At 38.1% G+C, this 24852-nt stretch overlaps 1 protein-coding gene across 1 annotated transcript; it reads left to right on the plus strand.

Moving 5' to 3' along the window:
• Window positions 1-2227: 2227 nt before the first annotated feature.
• MYCT1 (MYC target 1) lies at window positions 2228-24852 on the plus strand. Its single transcript, XM_021382268.1, has 2 exons — window positions 2228-2385; window positions 22005-24852. Exons 1-2 carry the CDS (start codon window positions 2334-2336, stop codon window positions 22529-22531), a joined length of 579 nt encoding a protein of 192 aa, XP_021237943.1. The 5' UTR covers window positions 2228-2333; the 3' UTR covers window positions 22532-24852.

Here is a 24852-nt window from a genome sequence, read left to right on the forward strand (position 1 = left end):
AACTATCCAAGGACAAATATGAAGCTGCTGAAATATGAAACAATCAAAGGAAATCCCAGCCTAAATCATAATCTCTAGATGGAAAGTGTAAGAAAAAGAAGTTTCACTGGATCTTGTTCTACTCCTTTCACTGTCTCTTTTTGGTGAACTCTGCTTGCTTTTGAAAAAAATATGTTGTAGGTTAAGTCAAGAGAATTCAGCATATATACACAGGTCTCACTGAGAAGTGTCAGTAACAGTAAAGCAACTGAAAAACTGAGAAGTTTTTTTTCAGCAAATTGCTTTAAAATTCTGATAGAGTACTCATTTTCTTCTGCCAGTGACAGAGACGTTATTCTTCTGTTTAGCTCTGATTGACTCTAGTTAAGATCTAGGTTCACTTTTTAAGGCTTCCTCATCACACCCAAATATCACCATGAGCACAGACTCTGCTAAAGAGTCTGTCCCCTTCTTTCCTGTAGCTCCCCTTTAGATACCAAAAGGCCACTGTCAGGTCTCTCTGGAGCTTTCTCTTCTCCAGGCTGAACAGCCCCAGTTCTCTCAGACTGGCTTCACAGGAGACGTGTTCCATCCCTGAGATCACTTTTGTGTCCCTCCTCTGGATGCACTCCAACAAGTCTATTTCTCTCCTGTACTGAGGACTCCACGTCTGGACGCAGTACTCTACGTTAGGTCTCACCAGCACAGAGTAGAGGAGCAGGATCATCTCCCTCACCCTTCTGGCCATGCTTCTTTTAGTTCAACCCAGGATACGGTTGGCTTTCCGGGCTGAGAGGGCACATTGCTGGTTCATGTCCAGCTTCCCATCCACCAGTACTCCCAAGACCTTTTCAGCAGGACTGTACTCCATCCTTACACCCCCCAGCTTGTACTAATAATTGGGGTTGCCATGACCCAGGTGCAAGACCTTGCACTTGACTTTGCTGAATCCCATGAGGTTCACCTGGGCCTACTGCTCATGGCCATCTAGGTCTCTCTGGATGGCATCTCATCCCTTGGGCTTGTCAGCTACACAGCTTGGTGTCATCTGCAAACTTGCTGAGAGTGCACTCAATCCCACCGTCAATGTCATTGATGAAGATGTTGAAGAGTCCTGGTCCCAGTACTGATCCCTAAGGGACATCACTTGTCACTGATCTTCATCTGGTCATTGATCTATTGACCACCACTTCCTAGATAAGATATCGCAACCAATTCCTCATCTATCAAACAATCTACCAATCAAATCCATATCCTTCCAGTTTGGAGAGAAGGATGTTACGGGGGACCGTGGCAAAGACCTTATAAAGGTCCAGATAAATGACATCAGTGGCTCTTCCCTTCATACACTGTACCTATTTTTGGCAAGTTCTGTTGTAAAAACTTACAATTCTGTATGGTGGAAAGAGTGTGAAATTCCTCTGATTCATTTAAAATTTTATTTGGCACAACTTGCAGAGGTACACTCCAGATAACTTTTGACGCTTTATCTCTGATCTGCTGCTCCTTATGGTTACGAATATAAACTATTTCTGAGGAAAAAGACAGAACTTCCATCCTGTAATACACTATCCAGATATAAACTGCCACCCTTCTCATTGGGTGGGGTGTCACTATTGCTATTTATTATTTTTAGCAGCAGTACTTGCACATTCCAACAGAGATTTACCACTACATTGTATTAAAACTATTTAAACAATTAACTCAATGCCTGTTTGTGTTCCAGGGATCGCATAGTTTAGACTGGGGTGTGGAAAGGAAAATAATTGGCAGAAGAAATTTAAAATACACTCATTAAAATAGCAGTACCTACTGACTTGCGAGTTCCTCAGAATAGCTGAGAGTCACTGAGAAATACTTAATAATCTTCATACCCGAAATCAGAGTACTAATGAAATGTCATTTTTAAACCTTCTTTCATGCATTTATTCCTTATAGAAAATTACCACTGGATACAAGCACTTTGGAATATTTGAGGAAGGTCTTTAACATGGAAAATAAGTAAAGGAAAAAAAAAGGAATTTGCATTTCTCTGTCACCAAATATTTTGGGGTTCAAAAAGTTTCAGAGAAGGAAGAGATTTGGTATTGTTCTAAGTCAATTTGCTCTGGCTGAGGAAATGACGAGAAGGAAACTATTTCTCTGTCTCAGGAACCATGTGGGGCTCCAAGATAAGGCAAGTACTTGCTAATTCGAGTCCACAAGCAGGAAATGTGATGCATCCATTTCCTTTCAGACAAACAAAACAGTTCCCTAGCAGTGCAAAAGCATTACTTCTACCACTGAATCTCAATCATTCGGAAATCCATTGCTGCACTGTGGACGTACTATTTTATATCTAACATTTGGATGTCATGGATAAGAACAGCACTTATTCACCAGTTGCATGGCCACCAAAGTTTTGGGGTAAGGATTTTTTTTCTTCTTCTAGAATATCATTAAATTAGATGCTGAGATTAGTTGTTAATAGCCTTAAAAATACATCTATGCAAACCTTATGTTGCAAACAAAAATTAATGACTGGATTTTGCTAGTGTTTCTTGCAGTACAAAAGATTGTTTACCAAATGTTTCTTTGACAAAGTTTTATCATGAGTTTTGACTAATCAAAGCAGTAGGAACCACCAGGGCAGAATTGATTGTATGACAAAGCCCATTACTGAAGTCAGTGAAAAGATGACTATTGACTCGAGTGTGTTTCAGATCAGGTTAGACATTCTTAGCTGTTTAATGGGTGTACCTACATGGCAGACATGATTTGTTTCATCTACTGATGAAAAAGAGATAGCAAAACCGAAACATGTTGCAACCTTTGGAATAAACTCTTGCCCTAACAAAATGTAAAATGATTGGTAGTTTTTTGTAGTACCTCATGATCAGATTTCCCTTACTTTTTCCTCGGTGTATATTTTGCTTATCATCCATTATGACTGTTTTGCTTCATCCAAACTTGGGAATTCGTTTCCCAAGATTAGTTAACTGATATGCATACAGTGTGAAGTGGAAGTGTATGTTATACTGAAATTCACTAGATATAATTAGATTCAGTGAATTGATCCTAGAAGACTTTGTGGAGAATGTTTCCATTCAAAACCTCTATCAACTCCTTTATTTAGCATTAACATGTATTGGAAATTAGCATTAATATGTATTGTAAGCATGTATCGTATGATTTATTTTTATCTCTTTTATTATTATTGAGCAATGGTCCCTTCCAGAATCTGTGCACTGTGTCAAGCTAAAAAATAATAGGCATTAGCAAAGGGGAATTTTGCTACACAGAACCTCCCTGGGAAAAAAAGTGGAAAATAACTATATAAGAAGATTTCAAGATGCTTCTTCACTTCCTTAGCATATGAATTAAGAGTCTGCTGAATGCCTGCCACATATTTCCTGTGCTGACACATATACTTTCCTATCGGGAGGTCATGAGCAACTCATTTCATTTTTGTATCTTAGGCAAGAAAGTGGAGTAATGATACTGGATGTCTTTGTGAAGCACTTAGAGATTAACTCAGGGGAAAAAAAAACACTGTTATTAATGCTTAGTCTTTTATTGTCTGATGGACTATAATTTTTTGTAGAACAGAATTATTTGTAATTCTAAAATGTCACTTTCAGAACAAAAATGGAATTACTTTCATCTGTACTTTAAGAATCCTTTTGTAAATGTGCTGCCTGTTCTTAAGACTTGATTTACTCCAAGGTGAATTATTCCTTCTCTCTCAAGGGAACATTCACAAGAGATAGGAAAGTTATATACATCTCTAAGAATTCACTAACCAAAATGCTCAGACTTTTTGCAAGGTGTTCTCCATCTTCATATATAGTCAGAAAAGGTACACAAAAAGTACTTAAGAATTGAACTTAAGTTAAATTCCACAGCATATTCAACTAGTTGCGCTGACACTGCTGTTACTCAGTTATTTCATTTGAGGCTCCTCTCCAGGTGTTCCAAACCCTGATATTTCGGTGCCAAGAGTTGTATCTGACAGCACAGAGCAGCACATGCTTGAGCTGTTTTACTGCAGAAAGGGCCAGCATTGACTCTCACTGGAATTACTCATCCAGCTTGCCAAGGACTGACTAGTCTCCAGCCATGATCAACTCCCTTTTGCCTACACTCTGATAGCAGATGAACCTTTGTGAAGAGCTCACACAACTTGGGAAGTAGTGATGCTTCTTATGTTCTTATTTTTTCTGGTAGAATTTAGAAGAGTTAATAGCTTTCCTCTTCCTTTCCTTTAGATATATCTCATGCAGTATACTAGGGAGGGATACTATACTGTTCCATATATAGTCAGCATCAGAAGACAATGACTGACATAAACTCACTGTGGGAAAAAATTGCTTGAAATGATAGAAATGTGTTTGCTGACATCCTTGGAGATGCATCAGGTGAAAATAAAACTACACATATTAGATATAAATATATATATTTTAAAAAATGAGAATGTAATATTTGTAGCTGTTGTTTTTTCAGGATATGGTTTACAGTCTGTTTCATCTTTTTCTAAGCCACTCACCATGTTGCACTGAGAATGTGAATACATTACCAAGATGCAGAACATTTTCCATGCGTGGGTGACTTCTCGGTAGCTCTCAAGGACTCTGCCAGTGCAAACTTCAGAATGTATGCAAAAGCTTGCTGAGAGGAATTAACTTTGTGGGGAAAAAATAAATGCTGTAAAAACTGTTAGAGAGATTTAAATAATTATATTTTATTTCTCACAATTCATAAAGCACTTATTGTCCAACAGCTGTTTCTCTATTCTGGAAAATATACAGGCATCCTATTTTCCTATTTGCTTGGCCCATGAGAACCTAATGAGGTTCAACAAGGCCAAATGCAAGGTGCTGCACTTGGGCTGGGGCATTCCCAGGTATATATACAAATTGGGGGAAGAAATCCTTGAGAGCAGCCCTGCAGAGAGGGACTTGTGTGTCCTGATGGATGAGAAGCTGGACATGACCCAGCAGTGTGCGCTGGCAGCCCGGAAGGCCAACTATGTTCTGGGCTGCATTAAAAGAGGAGTGGCCAGCAGGGAGAGGGACGTGATTGTCCCCCTCTACTCAGCTCTTGTGAGGCCCCATTTGGAGTACTGCATCCAGGCCTGGGGCCCCCAGCACAAGAAAGACATGGAGCTCTTGGAATGAGTTCAGAGGAGGGCGACCAAGATGATCATAGGGCTGGAGCACCTCTCCTATGAGGAAAGGTTGAGGGAACTGGGCTTGTCTAGTTTGGAAAAGAGAAGGCTCTGGGGAGACCTCATTGTGGCCTTCCAATACTTGAAGGGAGCACATAAACAGGAGGGGGAACGATTGTTCACAAGGGTGGATAGCGATAGGACAAGAGGGAATGGTTTCAAACTGAGACAGGGGAGGTTTAGGCTAGATATTAGGAGGAAGTTTTTCACTCAGAGGGTGGTGACACGCTGGTACAGGTTGCCCAAGGAGGCTGTGGATGCCCTGTCCCTGGAGGTATTCAAGGCCAGTCTGGACGTGGCTCTGGGCAGCCTGGTCTAGTGATTGGCGACCCTGCACTCAGCAGGGGGATTGCGACTAGATGATCTTTGAGGTCCTTTTCAGCCCAGGCCATTCTATGATTCTATGACTCTATGATTCTAAAGGTGTCCAGTTTCCAATGGTAATTTCATACAACAGCATCTTAAAAGCGACTCTAAGAATTTCAAATCATTGCACAAATTAACTGTTCTCTAATTATTTATATGCAAGCATACATAAATATTTATACAACTGTTCTAGTCCACAATTTGTTGTTAGCAACACATGCATACATCTGTCTAGGGGAAAAAAAAGAAACAAAATTTGTACTTAACTGCATGTAAGTCATGATATGTGAATTACCTAAGGAGCCTAAATTTTCTATCTCATCTCATTTCAAGTCCTGAATACTTTAAAAAATTGTAGCATATACAAAAATTATAGCACGCTTTTGTTTGCATGTTCAGTACAGAGACAATGACTATGCTGCAGAATTACTAGCGTCTTCATCTGCAGATCCTGCAATGAATCCTAATTCTTTTCAATTCAGGTTTAACTGTCATTCTGCAGCATTTCTGAAATGCTAAATTATGCAGCAGTATAAAACAGAAGAAGAAAAACAGTAGTTTTGCTGGCCTAAAATAATTTCTTCCAGAAAGAAATTAAAAAAAAGGAATATTAATGTTCTTTTCTAGTTTAAATTAATCAGTTTCATGATAGAGGTCCTGGCCTTGTGGGCAAATGTTGTCTGCATAAAGTGTAATGAGCACAGAAGTTGACATGCTGGAGCTCACAAGTTTGTTGGGATTCTGATTCTTGTTTTTCTTAATAGTTCTCTACTGCAGAGTTTGCTCTTCTTATACATATTCGTTTTTTTTTTCAGAGGAGTTGGCTGTGAGAATGCAGGAGCATACCACCTTCAGAGGCCAGATTTTACAAAGCTATGTGACCCCTGGTGGCCCTATTTTGCTGTAGGACTCCATAGTATGGTACTTTGGCAGAGACAGAAGCACTTACAGGCAGCCTCTGCTGCAGTTCAGCACACTTGGTGTCACATGGGACTCTAAACAGAAAATCTGCATTAGATTTTTATTGGTAGTCTCAAAGGCAGATTTGTCATGGCATTAGCTAAGTGAGAAATTCAGCATTTGGTACCAATCCATCAACTACTAATCTCATTTTTTATTGTTTTAATATAGTCTTTATTGAGTTCGTTTTGATTTGTAAGTTAACAGTGGAAACAAAGATGTTTCAATTTTAACCAGGAGTGCATTTCTTGTAATTCCTAAAAGCATTTTCAGTCGTACACAATTAAATACAATAAATGGCTTTGAGACAATCCTATTCCTCCAGTGTAAGTGGTAAAATACTTTCAGATCAGGAAATTTAATTTAAGTAGTACATTTTATCAAAATGACAGCAGCAGAGAGAAAAAAATATAAGTAGATATTAATCAGCATAAACTTGGATTCCTAGACTATAATCCAGTCTAGTTTTACTCAAGTATCTATTTAAGAAATACAACTTTAAATTTATTAAATTATAATAATATAAATTAAATAAATAAATAAATTTAAATTTATTAAATTATAATATATTTATTAAATTATATTTTAAATATTAAGGTGATTTTTTTCCCCCTGAATTAGAATTCAGGGTGTTATTTGTCTGGTATATGGAAATAAATGTCATATGCCAAGTGGTCTTCAGTATTTTAAGACTGAGAACTGTCTGGCACTGTCACTTTAAGCATTATCACTTGACTTTTATCAGCTGAAAATACATTCATTATTTTAAATATAATGTCAAATTTTGCCTTGTCTTTCTCTTTTCTCTGTCCATTGGCCTTCCCTCTCATTAAAATGTGCTTATTTCTTTGAAGAAGTCAGTCTATATACTCTCTTGGAAAATATGAGTAAATAGTTCACAGAAAGAGAATCACAGAAATACTGGGGTAGGAAGAGATCCCTGGAGGTCATATAGTCCAACCCCTGCTAAAGCAGGCCCATCCAGAGTAGGTTGCCCAGGACCACTTCCTGGCAGTTTTTGAAGATTTTCACAATCTCTCTGGCTGAACCTTGAAGGCTCCACAACCTCTCTGCTCAACTTGTTAATGAGCATATTCTAATACGCTGTGTTGTGTTAACCAGTCTAGCAAAAATGGTTAAGGATTTTGCGCCATTCTCTTGTTTTATGAACTGAAATATTGCTTGCGAAGGGCAACACTGACAGAAACTATAACAGCTCTCGAGCATAGGGAAGTCCAACCTAAATGGCTGGGTCTCACATCTGTTCCATATCTCTTCATCTGACAAACAATGACTACATCCTCAGTGATGATCTTGTCATTCAGACTTCCCAGTGTACCCTATCATGCGCTTTCTTAATGAGTCTGTTGTTTGTTTAAGACTTGAATTTCAGAGCCTAATGTCTGGCTCATCAGGGATACTGAGCCAGCTCTTGAGACTTGCAACTCAGGGTTTCACCTCACAGTGTGTGACAATGAAAGACTTAAATCCTGAGCAGCTTTCTATCCCCATCAAAATAAGAACCAACTTTGTGTAAACAAACCTTCCGCCCACCTCTCCCACTTATTCTTTCCAGTCATATAAATGGCTCAGACTCCCTCTTGGGTTTGTTTTTATTGATTTTCCAGAGCCCTGCTGGGTCTTCATTACTTACCTAACTTTCCATCATCTGCTTAATGTTTCCTCCTTTACTTATTCAATCTTAAGCCTTGAAAATGCAAAAGTTGCACACCTCCAAAGCTACCTTTCTGTATACATACTCTTAAGACCTCTAGTAGCAAATAGCAGCTTGTCATTCTTTCCCAGCCTTGTTTTGAAGAGAGTACAATCCAAATGTTGTCATTGACAAACATTGTCGGTTTTGGTACATTTCAGTTGAATGTGAACTTGGACAATCCAATACAAATGTAGTCTAATGTGAAAAATAATGAATAAAAAGGAGGGTTGCAATTCCTAGTTTAGTCCAAAAGCTCTCAGAATCTACTGCTTAAATGGATAGGAAACCTGGGGAAAAATAATTGCCTTGAAAACCTTTTTTCTTGATAGTTTTAGACCAGAAAATGTTGATCATATGGGCTAGCTAGAGCATTATTTCTCAAAAATATGTGCAAAATATTGTCTGCATTAGAAAACTATATTTGTGTGAATGTTATAATTGCATGACATAGGCAATAATGCAGAAATTAGAGTAAAGACAGGCCAGATCTTTGGGTCTGCAGATTTCTCTGACTTTATTAAAGAATACATCTGCAAATATACGTAGATAGTGGGTTTGTAGCTGTGTTGAGTGAAGGTAAGGGTGACACATAGCATCCCTCCACTCCTCCTCAGAGAAAGCTGTCAACACTGCCCAAAATTTTTATCCATTTCAAAATGTGATTAAACTCCTGAGGTAGGGATCTTAACATGGTTTATAAGATTTTTTTAGTTTCCCAGAGAAGTAGAACTGCTTTATCTTTCCATGATCAAAGAGCAGGATGGATCCCCAAAAGACATTAGTGAAAGTAAGCGTACTAGAAGGCAGATTTGAAGTAGGGTTTCTGGAAGATGAGACAGCTCATTTCTTCACATTTCATGTCTTTATTTGAAAAAAAAAAAAAGAAAGAGAGAGAGAGAAAGATACCCTGTACTGCTTTGTATGAGTATTCTGAAGACAAAGATGATGGGGCAAAATGTGACTCGGAGTCAGATAGAGAGCTGTTCCCATTTTTTTAAAATGCTTCCTATAAATACATAGATTCTGTGATTCTATGATTCTAAGTTCCTCCTTCACCTCCTCGATGAAATGTTATGATGCCAGAAATTTAACAGTGAAGTCATGTTTTCAGAACTTTTAATCAAAGATTTCATTTGAATTCATATTAATTTTGGTTTTGTCTATCACGAACGCCACACAGTGGGACTTCAGTCAGATCCTGAGAACACAGATAGAAATAAACAATGCTAATGCCAATAAAACTCAGCATCACCTCTACATGAACTGAGACAGTTTTTTTTTTCACTCCTCATAGGGCTATGCATCCTTCCACTCACAGCCGTATCAGAATAACTTCTGCTGCATGTCTTTGGAAGCAACAGGAATTTTCCTGGACAAAAAGCAATCTCTTATCTTTTTCCCTTCATTGTGGTTGATTTGGTAATATGATAATCCATATGAAAATCCTCTGACAGAAATGTAGAAAATGTCAGTTATCTAAAACCCCTTGTACTTCTCAAGTGTTCTATTGGCAAGAAGGTGATTTAAGTATTCCACACAATTTTGGTAATGATCATAGTAGGTGGAGGACTGCTGGGGCAAGTACACTACCTCTCCTCTGGCTGAAACTGCTGAGATCTCTAGAAGGAAGAGGCATCTACCAGGTCAAAATCATCAGAAGAGTCTCCTGTTTCCAGCTTCCCTGACCACAGTCCTGAGCTGACTTGGGATGTGTCATAAGGCAGCAGCAAACAGCCTAGGATAGTGACTCAGAGGACAAATCTTTCATTTAACTAGTCCTAATGCTATGAGAAATGGTGACAGGAGTTTGAGTTTAACTAAAAAAAGAAAAAAGATAGCATATAGTGATGAGGCATCAGCAATTACAGTGAACATGTCTAAACATCTGTCCTTCAGTGGCAACGTGACAGCAGTGAATCTCTGTTCTACAACACTTAGGACCCCCAGCTTCTCCTGTGAAATTCTCTAAAAATACTACCATAGTGCCTGAGAAATAGAACTATGACTTTTGATGTAGTAAGAATGAAGGTGTTGATCATCTTCCCCATCACATCTTCAGGGTGTACTATGTCTCTATTCTCCCTCAGGTGTGTTTGAGAAGTAATGATCCGAAAGTCAGATATTCAGTTGAATTTCTTTCTCATGTGGCAGTCCTTTTTGCTGGGTCTGCTGTGCCTGTGTGATTCATTGCCTTCCAGTGTTGCTAAAAAGCACATGAAGCAGCTAAGCAATGAATGCTGCACTGTGCCTTCTAATGCTTCTTATGGTGGTGCCAAAATATTGTAGGAAGCCATCACTTCCTCTCTGTTTCATCAGGGGCAGGAGTCAAGGTCATATGCCAAATTGATACATACTCTGTCCACACTGATTTCCCCAGGAAACAGAACTATGTCTTAGCCCCATGCTGTGTTTTATTTTCTGTCTAGCTGGCTAGCTTTTAGTGGTACTGTTATCTACCCACTACTAGACCATTACTGTTTTATATAAACCTCAAACAAGAATTTGTATCAGATAAATCATATACGCTTTTCTCAAGGTTCAGACTATTCCAATTTTAATATAATTGTGCTTATTTTTCTATCAGTGAAGTAAAATCTTTGACAAGCATGTGAAACTTAGCGTTTCCATCATAGAAACGAAGGGGATTTTATCATTAATCAGTTTTTGCACTCAAGAAGCTAGTATGTAAATCCATTCCAAGGCCTTAAATGCAGGCTTGTCAGAGAGATAAAAGTAGACATTAATGAGGGCCCTTTTTTTCCCCCTTGCCATTCTGGCAAGTCCAAAGAGAAGCGTATTACTGTAGCTGGATGAAAGCAACAAAACCATGTTATGAGACCAGCCTTATTCTTGCACACTGTCTGTTCCTCCTTGTGTATGAATTATTCTTTTAAAGTGAGCCTGTCATCCTCAGGCTGTGTTTTGTTGCCTCCTAATTAATGCTTCTTTTCTCCTTCCCTCTCCCTCCTCCCACCCCCGCCATCCAACCACTGATTTATCAAGTACTTAACAATCTTTGGCAGGAAGGATATAGATCTAAGGTAGTAGATTGATGAGGCAAAGTTTCTTCATGGTATTATTTAAATATTAATCAAACAAAAAATGCATACACGTTTTGGCAGGTACACCTACTATATTGACTGAGTATGTGTTGCTGCTTCTTGTGACATGAATTGTCTATCAACAGAATAATCCTTTAGTTATCCACTTGATCCAGAAATCTCATTTTTAGGAAAAGTATATTTCTTCTTCCAAGCACTACACTAGGGAATGAGTTGACATAGAAGAGACATAATAAAAGAAGCTTAGAACCATGCTTTCTGCACAAGACAAACTCCATATAGCAGTATGCTCAACTCCTAGAGTCTAGCAGGAATTCATAGTTAATACATTCTGGGTGTACTGAGATTCTGGATCAGTTCTTCTGATAGAAACTTTTGAAGGCAAATACTCTGTATTTATACTCAAATTTCCATTTTGCCATTGTAGCTCATTCAACCATAGGCTGGAAATCTTTGTGAGCCAAATGAAGGGCTGTAAGTGGCACCATCAGTCTAATGCAGAAGATCAGTCTGAGGCGTGCAGATGACATGAAATGTCCACAATCAAAAAAGGCCACAAAATAAAATCAAGACTTGGGAATAAGCCTTTCTGTCTTTCTAGGATTGTCTTCATTTAATAATCTTATCCCTTTATGTACTTCTTATTTTCCTGATTTCAAAGAAGAAGCTTCACTTCATATACAACCTTAATAAAGGCTACTTAGTAAAGTTTTATATTGTATAATTCTTACTTTTATATAAATCAGGTCTAAATTATGCTCCTAACGGTTCCTAAAACAACAACAACAAAACCTTAAAAGTAATCTATTACATTCTTGGGATGCCGTAGATTTGGTTCCAAGATGATTAATAAATCCCCTTCCTCCTGAGGAGATGGAAAAGAAACTTGGGAGAGTTTGATTTTCATGTACTGAAAAACAAGATAATCATAACTTCAGAATTGTCTGCTAAATAACTTCAATCAAAGCTACAACAATAATACAAATATATACAGAGTTGTTATTAAATTATGTCTATGAATTATTCAGCGAAATAATTGGAGGATAAAAAACATCCTGTTCAATACAATGCAAAAAATACTTTGGGCTCTGACATGTGCTTGCTGAAGGATACAGCCAAGACATTTTCTTCTGAGAAGAGGCCTCTGCCTTGCTTCTCTGGCATCTTATTTGCCAGAAAATAAATTCCCTGTTTCAGACATTTAAATTCAAAATCTTGCATGTTAACACAGACTTGAGGGATATTTGACCATTCAGTTATCATATCCTCCTTTTAAAACCTTTGCTGTAAAAATTACATTGATACCATCTCTCAGTTATCCAATGTAACGGAAGGATGAGTCAACCAAGCAGACACATGATTTCTGTGGAAGATGTGCTTGTTGTGGTTGCACAGATTTTTGTCAGTATCACTTAATTAGGTCTCTTAGACCACACTACAGTGGATATTTAGGTTCATATTTGATGCAAGAAAAATCTGAAACTGATTGATGGTCACACACAAAGTACTAGGAAAAAGCAAGCTCAAATTTCTCCATTGCAGATAACTGAAAAGTATGGTACTACCACATATAAGTGTACTTATGTATTCTCAGAACCACATATTCACTGCAATATCTGATCTCTGAAGAAGATAAATGTAGCAGGAAATTTGTTTGCATTACTAGATGTAGTTCAGATATCTCTGCAATAAAAAAAAAAAAAAAGAAGTATGAAAATACAATTTAAATACAGACTCCTCTTCCTGCAACTTGAATACCTATTTAGTGGATACTGGTCAGTATTACTGAATATTGATCAGTATTCATCAAAATTCACAAACAGTTGCTCTTTTACACAATCGTCAAATCAAAAAAACAGCCAGCAGGAAGAAACTACTGACAGCAATCTCAAAAAAAAAAAAAAAAAAAAAAAAAAAAAAAAAAAAAAAAAAAAAAAAAAAAAAAAATAAAACACTAAATACTATTTTCTTTGCAAGCAGGAACGACACGTTAAAACTGTCAGCAGAGTACTCTGTGGCAGTATTTCAAGGGCAAAAGAGTTCTGAATTAGAACAGACTCTTGAGGAATTTTACTTGGGCTACTAATTTTGGGCTGCAACAGAGTTCCCTCTTCTCCTTTCAAGATGCATGTATGTATCAGTTTCATTCTTTTTTTTTTTAAGCTAATATATGATGTACATTTGCAATGGAGACTAAGAGATATGGAACTGTGAAGGACAGATTGGTTCTGTCTTGGAAGTAGCTGAGCTACCAGCAAGGAGAAGAAACAAAGTCCTGCCTATTGGTGACAGGAGGCACTTCTGACCCAGCAGCCAATGTGCAGAGGTTGCAGCACTTCCAAAAAGAACTGCATTGAGAATCACCATTTGTAGGATGCAGTGTACAGTCTGAAATGTCACTCTGATTTTTCTCCCTTTTAAAATATCCTATTCTATGTTCTAATATATTCTATATTCTTTATGTTCTAATAAAGCTTAGGTTGTCAGTAGAAATACTTCTCGGGCTTTCGTGGGTTCTCACAGGAAGCCTCCTGAAGCTGTCTCTGGGTTTTTAGTCTCAGACCACAGGCAGTAGAATTGCTGTGGTAGGACTGAGAATGATAACAAAGCATCTCTTAGCCTGTAGGCTTCCCAGTAACCCAAAAACCCGTGCTTTGTTCTAATCCTGGATTTCTTCTTTTTCCTTGAAGGTAACTTTTTTTGTTGTTGTTTATTTACTCTTTTTTTTTTTTTTAAGAATTTCAAGAAATCTTCTTTTATACTAGAACATCACTCTATTCACTTATCCTCTGTTCATACAGGAAATAATTTTATTCTCAGGCTATATAAAATAATTTTATCAGTTAAATAATAACAATAAAGCCATATTGCACTGTGGGAAATTGTGTTTTATTGTTTGATTTAGATCCATGCAGAGGACATTTAGCTTAGGTCTGTGCTCTGGTTTTTTTTGAGGTTGATAAGAATGTCTTGCCAGAGGACTGTGCTGCACATGCAAAAAAGATCACAATTACATTACTGTCTCTGTAATGCATCAGGAATTACAATGAAACCATGCAGTAACAAAGTTTCTATCTCTGTCTGCTCAGAGGAATCTGTGCTTTGTTTTATATACTTATGCCAAAGGCATGAAATTAAACTTGGTGACATCTCTATCTTAGATGTTTCCTTCTGATTATTACAATTACTCTTTATTTATCATTCCAGTAAAAATCAAACTGCCAGTAATATCAAAGCAACATTATTACATCTGGGTTGGTTTATAGGATTTTGAGATGGCATGTTCCGCTGTTCTGGATTTTTATCACAGTGAATGATAGTAAAAAATAGAAAATATACTCTTACAGATGAAGTTCATTTTGGACACCACTAGATAGCAAGAAATAGGAACTGACTTGTCATCACATTTCATCATCAGCACAGATATTTGGAAAGAAATGCAAATCTATACAAACCATACTTCACTAATCTTCCAAATGTTTAGTTATGTTGTGCTTTACTGTACCAGACTTTCAATGCCTCTGAAAATGCCAGTTCTAAAGTGCTTATGGCAGCACGACTCAGAGTCTGAGTTTTCAGGTACTAACAGGCTTCTCTGCTATCTTTCATCCAGGTGCTTATCATTAGGGGTTTTTTTTTGGTTTCTTTTTTGTTTGTTTGTTTGTTTTTGTTATTTTGTTTTGCATCCTATTTCATTAGCATTAGAGTAATTTACACGCTATTTAGATTTCCAACATGAATTTCCAGCAGAGGGCAATCTTGCTTCTAAGTAGGTGGCTCTTTTGAGAATTTAACCTGCTAGCAAACAGTTGTCCCCTCTTCTTTTCAAACTGAGGATTCATCCAAAGACACAGACCGTGCCATTTTTTTTCTTGTCAATTTCTTAATATACTTGCAGATAATTCTGGAGTTTTTTTGCTTGCCTGATCAAAGAACACCTTAGGAACTGCACAAAATGATGTCTATATGGGTCTTGAGCAGTCACTGTTTTTTTTTTGTTTTTTTTTTTTTTCAGGACAAGATTAACTATTTTACAAAAATGTTCGATTGATATATATATATTTTAATCTTTAATATTTGAGCGTGTATACTCCATTCACATGGACTATCTCTTCTAGTTCCTACCTGTCCTCACAGATGGGAACACCTTTTACAATTTTAATCTGAATTTCCTTTATTTTCTTCTTTATTTCTGTACTTTTTACCTGGTTTGTAATGGGCATGAAAGCTTTATTTGCAGTAACAGTTCGTTTATTAGAAGTGGGAGAATTACTTTCTGTGGCTACAGAAAAGGACCTAGCACTGGCATAGGTAGAATAAAGGATGTCTGTAACAATCTGTGTTCAAAGGTAGAATGACCTTTCTGACAGTCTAACTATCTTATTAACAGTTGTGTTCTGCACAGCCTGCCCTTCTTTTGGCTTTTCTCATAGATTCTGTTTTCCAGACCTCACCATCCTCATCTGCTTGCTTCCTGGACGTCACAGGTGCCTGAATCACTTTGTGTTTTAGACGATCTCTTTCCCTCTTTTCACAAATATCACATGACCTTTCTTTACATTTTCCATGACTAAGACCAGAGCTGTCTGCTTTCACAAAGCAACTGATTCGCCCACCCAACTGAATCACGGACTTCCTACAAATGACTAATGAGAGGCTGGTTTGCTAATACAATTAGTGGCAGCAGTCAGGAAGATAGTAATGTCAGCACTTATCAGCTACTGAGAAATTATTTTTTCTGAACTCGACGTAACAGCGGCATAGGAGCTGACTTCTTTTACCAGTCCCAGCCTCAAGCTAAGTTTTCTTGGAGCTCCTAGAGCTGATATAAAATTACTTCAGATCTTTTGTGCTGGGAAAAAAATGGTAGACCTTTGGGCCCAAGGTGTTCTTCCTTTCCATGCTCAATGCCTGGGATGTGTGAGGAGGAGCAGTTCCAGCTCCTCCAGCTTACGTATGCACATTGACTAGATCTGCAGGAAGATCTTATGACTTCATTAAAACTTTGATACATGTGTACTGCTCCTGTCTGGTTTTGCATGAATCAGGCTGTGTTACAAATATTCACTGTTGATTGTGATGAACTTCACTTCAAAAGGCAAACAGTATCTGAATCTTTCTTACTTGTCAGGTTATTAGATATGTTATTCGTAAGTGCAGTTCATGCTTAAATACACTAGCTGGTGCTCTACACTAAGCTGTGTGGTGTTCAGGAAAGAATTCCCATTCTGGTTTGTAAGTTTTTGTATCATCTTTTGTCAATGAGTGTTCATTTTGGAAAGAAAAAAAATGCATGGTGAAGCAGAAACAGAGCTGGATTTCCACATATTTGAGATTAAAGCCTCAGCCAATTGTCAGGGTCTTTCACGTTTGGGACAAAGCAGTGTGTGCGCAAGTGTATGCACGTGTAGGGGGAGGACTGCTGACTTGGACAAGTTTTTAGTCACTCGCATGTGGTGTGGCATAAAGGAAAGAGATCATAAAAATTTGAGGAGGAAAAAATTAAAATGGAAAAAAAATTTGAATTCTAAAATTTGAATGGAAAATATAAAAATAGCTCTTTTTTCACCATACAGCACACTATTATGTTCTGATATTTCTCATTTCTTACGCAGCTGAAATCAAGTAACTTGTAGGTGATATGTTCTGCAAACAAGCTTGCTTGATCCCACATGAAATAAAGTTTGCATGTCATGCACTTATTGAGCAAGTGAAAGGAAAAACAGATGGAAAAACTACTTCCAGTTATTGAAGAAAATGAAAAAGAACATGAACTAACATAGTATGCATAAAATATCTCTATAGCAAGCTAAGTTCTAATGCAGAACAATGCCATTCTTGACTAACAAACTATCTTACCAATTTTAAAACTACTTATCTCTCTTTTAATGAAGAAAAAAAAATATCTCAGAAACATGAAGAAGATTGCAGTATTTTAGTCATCTACTAGAAATCAGTGATCTACTAGTCATCTACCAGAGATCAAATACATAGTTATCATCTCAGCATAAGGATGTTATCTATTAGCTTACACTTGGCAACAGCACAATCAGAACAGGTGCTTTAAAGATGCTTTAAAAGTGCTTTAAAGACTGACTGGTCCATTTTTTGTAATTATAGGCAATGATACCGTTCAGATTCAAGTTATATGTACACTGAATGGCACTTTTCCATCTCTCTTTTCTTTGAATTCAGTACCTTTCCCCATCTTTCCCCTGCTGAACTGGTTCTTACCCTGGGACGGTCTCTCTGATGTTGCTACTTTCATGATTTTGAAAGGTTTTACTATCCTTTCATGTGTTTGGCCAGCTGAAGAGTTTGGGCTTGTGTGCATTTGTGAGCACAGGGCCAGGAAAACTGTGTATCTGCCTTAACTTTTCACACTGGTGAATTTATAAGGCTGTAGGAAATATGCAGGTACCAGGGATTTCCTACTTTCAGGGAGCAGAAATCTGCTCCAGCCTTTACCTAGTCAGTGTTGATGGCAAGACGGAGACTTCTTGGGAAAATGCTTATGTTTTGTTGGAAAAAAATCCAGAATGAAATTTAAAAATTTTTCAATGCAAGTGTGTTTTAAATTCAGAGAAATATCTTGCTATCTGTTGTGGAAAACACAAATGAAAGGAAAATTAAATCCTCACCAAAACAAGGTATTGACCCCAGTATGTCTGCATGAATTTTGCTCAGCTTTGTTATAGAGGCAGGACCTTCCAGCATGAAAAGCAAATCTATTTTGTGAAGAGTCTGGCTGATCCAAGAACTGACAAGTCAAGGTAGGGACTGTGTTGTTAATTTTCTGGTCAAATATACCCCAAGATATTTCTTCTCAGAAGACTTGCAGATTGATTGTCCTTGCTACTGATGCCCAAGCTGGATGGGAAGAACTTGTTTCAAGAGCACTTTGTCAGACATTCTATCATCTTTATTAATAACATGTCCAAATTTCTTCTGTGTGGATTCTACAGTGCGTTAAGGACTTGCTAGAGACTATAAACTTGATAGAATGTATAGTAATGCTTCAGACATACAGCTCATGGTTTAAGTTGGAGGGGACCCTTAAAAATCATCTAGTCCTACCCCCCTGCAATGAACAGGGACACCTACAGCTAGATCAGGTTGCTCAGAGCCCCGTCCAGCCTGACCTTGAATGTCTCCAGGGACAGAGCATCACCCACCTCTCTGGCTGACCTGTTCCAGTGCCTTACCACCCTCACTGTAGAAAACTTTTTTCTTATATCTACTCTAAATCTCCCATCTCTTGGTTTTAAATCATTTTCCCTTATCCTATCACAGCAGACTCTGCTGAAGAGCCTGTTGTAAAAGCCTTAAAGAAATCTGCAACAGCCACAGCAGAAAAAAAAATTAGATTCTGAAACTCTGATCTTTTTGACATGGATACAGTGGAAGGACCATAGATAAGAAAGTTCATGAAGCTAATGTATTAAATTGTTAACCTTGCAACAGGCTTGGATTATGCTTTGTTTCCTTTTATTTCTGACATTGTACCTGGAGGTCTCATTGTTTTTCATTGTTGAAAAACTTCTATCCTTTATCTCAGCTGCTGTTAAGGATCAGAGGAGGTAAAATTGCCTGAGATGAGATACCCAATCTTTTCAGCTGTAACATAAGCAAATAAAGAAGACAGTGTGAGTAACCTGAGAAAAAAACTGTTCAAAATGTATTTAGAGAAACAGCACCAAGGGAGTTAGTGTCAGCATCCCTACCTCGTCCCCAAATGTTTTTTTCCTCTTTTTCTAAAAGCAGAGGACAGAATGGCATGCACAGCCCTCAGTAAACCATGGGATATTATAACAGCTCCCTAGGAGACACATCCTAGCAGTATTGTACATGCTCTCCTGAAAGACTAGATCTGCCCTGACGCTGCCCAGATTAAGGACGAGAAAAACAACTCTGTGAAAGCCAGCTGTTCCCTGAAAATCCCAGGTGCAGCAAGTCCCGCTCTGCCTTTGATCTTTTTCTCTGTTTTGTAGTATTTTCTCCAATGCACCTCAGGGCTGTGATCACTGGACGTTCTAAAGAGGAAATCGATGAGCATAGATTCAGTGTGAGTTTTTAGAACTGAATTACATTTCAACGAAATTCATCCTCTTCAGGGAGTCAACAAAAAGCAATTTTGGCTTATTAGTGTGCTCCCACTGTTCCCACTGAAGTCAGGGATAGTCTGGGAACAGAAAGAATAAAATAACATTAACCAATAGATCTAGTGATATCTCTATAATAGGAGCTAGAAGAATTAAACGTAGATACAAATTGAAATGAGAGGATATGGGTTACTACATGGGGACTACAATAATCAGAGGCAGCCTAGCTGAGTTTCACCAAGGAATAAGTTGACCCTCTATTTTTGCATTCAAACATAGAGGTAGAAAAATAAGAGAATAAAAGAAGTTAAAGAAAATGAAGGTATCATCAAAAAGGATAATTGCTTGTGCTGTACCTCCAGCACAGGGGAACTGCACGTGGGAAGGACTGAAGAACTGCACTCAATACCTTTGTCAATTCCCTCATCTGCTTTTGACTGTGAAACATTGATTAGATTGTGCAGGTGGTGAAAATTATGGCAACAGGGATGCAGGGACAAACCCTTACCATGGTGGGTGGCAGTCCCAGAGCCAAATATGCTGGTTTGTCTAACAGAACTTCACGTGAGCCTTACTGAAAGCACCTTCTCCTCTCTACTGGAGTCAGGAGCCCAAATAGGAGCAGAGATACTGGGAAGCAGCACAGACCCCTATGCTTGGAGGATTTCTTGACCATCTCAAAGTATAATAATGTAACTAGTATTCCAGGCAAGGTGTGAAGGAAATCTACCTAATAAAGGATTAGCTCTTGCTCCTCTTTTGCATGGCCTTGCTGGGACAGGATTAGGAATGCTCAGACTGCAGCTCTGGTCTTTGGGAAGTTTGTCTTTAGAATACCTTCTGGGCTCTCCTCACTGAGGGTCACCAAGATCTGGCTCTTCCTTCCCATCTTCAGGAGTATGAGGAGGAATTTGCAGCAACAAAAGATGTTAAACACCTTAAAATAGCCTAATAGACTGTTTCTGACATAAAGAAAAATGACACAGTAAGGCCTGCCATGTCTCTGAGTATATCTTTATAAAGGACAGAATCATTACATGTTTGTCAAACGGCTGCTGATGGTGATGGGGCTCTGATGTGAGGTCAGGTGTTGCAATGCAGGATGCTGCTGCCCATGAGCACCTGCAAAAAGCAGAACAAACAATTCTCTCTTGGCTGCTGTTTGCCCGGTCAAGAGTTTCTTAGTTTTAAAAATGAGGGCTTCAAGAAAATATAATTTTGATGTCAAGTCTGGTCCACCTCTGATCAAAAGGACAGCAAAGTGTTTCTAAGAGGGAGATATGAATTGCAGAAGTATCCCATGCTTTATCACCTACATCTTTGTTCTACCATTTGCAAAGTATTGTGATCAGAAACCTATCTGAAAGCAGAGGTTACAGGAAAATGACAGAAGGATTGTATAGTCATCCAAAATGCCAGTGGCTTAATTAGAATTTAAATTTTCTGGCCTCCTTACATTTTACATCTGTCCTAAAAAGTACAGAATGAATAAAATTCTCAATACTGTCACTGATACATAATAATGTTAGTGCTGTCTAAAACCCTTCATTGAAGGGAGAAGGGAAGCACGAAAATAGATAAGGAATTCCTTTCCTTATTCCTTTCCATTTTCCTTTTAAACAGAAGTGCTTCACAAGCATCATAATGCAGACAATAAACATTTCAAATTTTTCTATGGCTCTCTTTCACTTGTTTCCTCTTTGTTCCTTCAGTAGTCAACACAGAATTTCATCTCACTTGTGTTCTAAACCCTACTTGTATTTTTAGGGGATCTATAAATGTTTTCCATTCATTTCAGGCCTTATTCAAGATTACAAATGTACAAGTTTTCTATAGTACCTGATCTATTACAAAATCTTATTCTTCTACACCTATGAAACCATGTAGGGGAGAAAATGACACTCATCATGCTCTTCTTTTATTTTCAAGTCTCTTCATGCTTTATTTTCCGAAGGAAAAATCAATGCGTTTTCAAATTAAGCAAGGGGGATGGGAAATATTCAATGGACTTAGTATTACTAATAGTTATCTTCGACCTAAATCATTTAGGGTATGGTAACTTACACTAATTATTATGAGGATTTAAGGTATTTTTTACTCAGTGGTAAAAGGCTGGGACATGATCTCATGTTGTAATAAATACAAGGCTTAATCCACTAAGAACATGGACATATTTCTCTTGTAATAGGTAAGTTAGTAAACCCGTACACATGGAATGTAAATATCTATGAAAAGAATAGTGAGCCTGCATAAATCCACACTTTGTATTGCTCGTAGAAGAAAAAGCTTGGTGGTTTCATAAGCACACCATGGAGCTTCTTGGTGGCCATTTATGAGAGAGACTAAAGATTTTTCCCTTGCATTGGTACAGAGGCTGGTATTAAATGCAAGCTACCTTCCAGGCGTTGTTGAATTCTGCAAGCTAAATAAAAAATACTGTGCAGCGAGGACAGTATGAATTCCTGTGTTTGTGCTGTAAGGTTCACATGTTACACACAAATATGTGTGGGTTTGCTCATCTTTTAAGGAGGCTGCCCCATTCAAATCATTTTCAGGCAAGGATATGTTTCAGATCTGAAGTAACCTTACTGTGTATTTTTGTTGCATTTCAGAGCAGATAACAATAGCCTTCACAGTGTCCATGTTGATCGGACTAGTGATTGGAGGGGTCATCTGGGCCTTATTCACCTGCTTGTCCCGTCGCAGAGCTAGCGCCCACATTTCCCAGGGGAACTCTTCACCCTTCACTCGCCGGTCCAGACCCACCTCCCACACTGCCAGCAGGACTGGATTTTATCGTAACAGCAGCTGCGAACGTCGGAGCAACCTCAGTCTGGCCAGCCTCACCTTCCAGAGGCAAACCTCCTTGGAGCAAGCCAACTCTTTCCCCAGGAAGTCAAGCTTCCGTGCATCCACCTTCCATCCTTTTCTGCAGTCTCCTCCCCTCCCCGTGGAGACAAACAGTCAGCTGATCACCCTCACTCCCACCAATACCACTACAACCCTCGTGGGAAGCACAACCAACAGTTTAAGTCGACCTGAATTCCACTGGTCTAACAACAGCCTCCGCATTTGCCATTCCACACAAACCCCTCCTCCTGCTTATGAAACCATCATAAAAGCATTCCCAGACTCCTGAGATAGGTCCTTGCTGCAAACACACACATCATTTTTGGAGGAACCTCGATCTCAAGCAATTTTCTGTGCATACTGAAGGTCTCCACGAAGTCTCCAGCTGCTGTGACACATTGCAGAGGGCACGTGCACTGCCCGGGGGCGGGTAGAGCTGATTTCTTAGAGTTATGTCCCACCATCCAATGAATCACTTGTTTTTGCACTACTGGCTCCAATTTACTGCTTTGCAAAATGCTTACATATTTCTACTGCTGTATTGTAACCATTGTATTTTTTTTCTTTAGAGGAAAGAAAATGCTGCTGCACTAAAAATATGGATCATTTCTTGAAGAGAATTTTAGGAATTACTGATATAGACATTTCTGCAAAATTCACTATTCTGTTCATTTTTAAAAAGCAAACAAGAAAATTAATCAAAAATGTCTGGTTCTATGTATTTTCTCATGGATATTAAACTTCCACTGAACATTTTCCATTAACCACCTTCTCGCTATAACGACAGAACAGTTTCTAAATGAGGAACCTTAGATGAAGACCATGGTGAAGATTTCCCATCCATGGTTCTGTTGATTGCAGGGGACCTTAAAAGACTTTATGTTAGAGCTGTTTGTATGAAATTCCTCACAGTGTGGGAAAAACATCGAGGTATATAATCCTTCATGTAAAGAGAAGCTTTGAAGAGCAAACTAAGTGCTTGATAACAATTTTAAAGAATTTTCTATCCACTGCCAGCAGAAGAGGTAGCCACCTTTTAATGCCCAGTAAGGCTGTACGGAAGCATAAAATCTGCTGTCTAATTTTTCTGATTCTGGTTATCAAGATAAGCATTGCATGAATGACAACTATTTTTTTTTATTAAGTTTCCTGTTTTGCTGTGAGATTGCTCATTTCCTTATTTAAAATTACATTTCTTGAATTGTACCGAATTTTAATTCTTCCTGGAAAGTTATTCACTGAAATCTTGTCTTTCACTAACTCAAAATTTTAGACATTTACAGCTGAACACTGGCATTGTACAATTGTTTGGAATATGAAGATAAAGATGGAATATTTAGTTGAGGTTAACTTATATTCCTGACTGTTATACATGTATTATGTCAAGCTAACCCCTGGCTTAGATGACACTAATTGCACCAACATGAGAAGTTCAGGATTTGGAAATAACACAGATAGACAGAGGCAGTTTTAAGATTTATTATATCAATATCAATGAACCTGTGCTTCAGTAGAGAGCCTGAGTCCTGCCTGAGTCCTTACCTGTTCTCTGGGAGGTACAAGGATTCAGCAGCTTTTGAGAATGGGCAAAATGCTTTGCATCTTACTTTGCAGGCTTTTGGTGGCTAGCAGCACACATCTCTCTGCACAGTTCAGCATCCCTCATGCAGCTCTACTACTGATCTCTTAACTACAATCTTCCAGCGACAAATCCTTTCACTTGCAAACATTGCTACAAACATTGAGCTTACAAGCATTACTTGTTATAAAGTAAAAGTTTATTCCTTCTTGTAAAAGCAAGTTATTTTGCAATTATTTACTAACTGGATTTCATGTTTTATTTTTAGCGTACAATATTTTTTCCCTCTAGAGGAATGTGTGTCATTGCTAGAACATCCACTTACTGCGTTTACAGAGTTTCATAGCAGACACTTTGAGTTCCAGTACACTGAAGACTTGATGATAAAGCTGCAAAACTACTTTTGGCTAATCACAGGCTACGGACTTAAAAAAAAATAGTCCTCTGGAGAAAGGAATATTTGTTATTTTATTCTTTAATCATATTTTCTCTTTTACAGTTTTATTGAGACTGATGAACTTCATTGCATACACAAGTGCTTTCACAGTGTCCTAGCTCTAGAATAGGTGATGCCGCCTTTTCTGATGTGCCTTCAAAAAGCCAAGTTCACACCTGCTCCCTTTGCATATTGAGTCTGGTGGACTGTTTGAAAAGACAGCTTGGCCTACAGTGTGTACCTAACTGGCCAAAACTGTTTCAACCTTGAGATAAATCATTCCAGATGAGTGATTTTTTTAACTCCTGGTTTAAGATGTAAATTACATATTTCCTCAGCATAATACTTATAGCATATTTAGTATACAATGTAGACAGGGAAGTTTAAATGTACTGTATTTTTTTATCATGGACTCTACACTGGATATCAAAATATTTTTCATTTCCCTTGGATTTGGGAGATTAAAAACACAGATTGTTTGATACATAACCAGAAGGATTGCTGGATATCTGTTTTAACAGTATCTGAAGTTGATGTTTTGTGAGCTCTCCAGAAGATGCAGAATGTGAAATAAAGATAGATGTTATGATCTTGA

This window comes from Numida meleagris, unplaced genomic scaffold, assembly GCF_002078875.1.
Source record: "Numida meleagris isolate 19003 breed g44 Domestic line unplaced genomic scaffold, NumMel1.0 unplaced_Scaffold193, whole genome shotgun sequence".
In the NCBI taxonomy this organism is placed as follows: Eukaryota; Metazoa; Chordata; class Aves; order Galliformes; family Numididae; genus Numida; species Numida meleagris.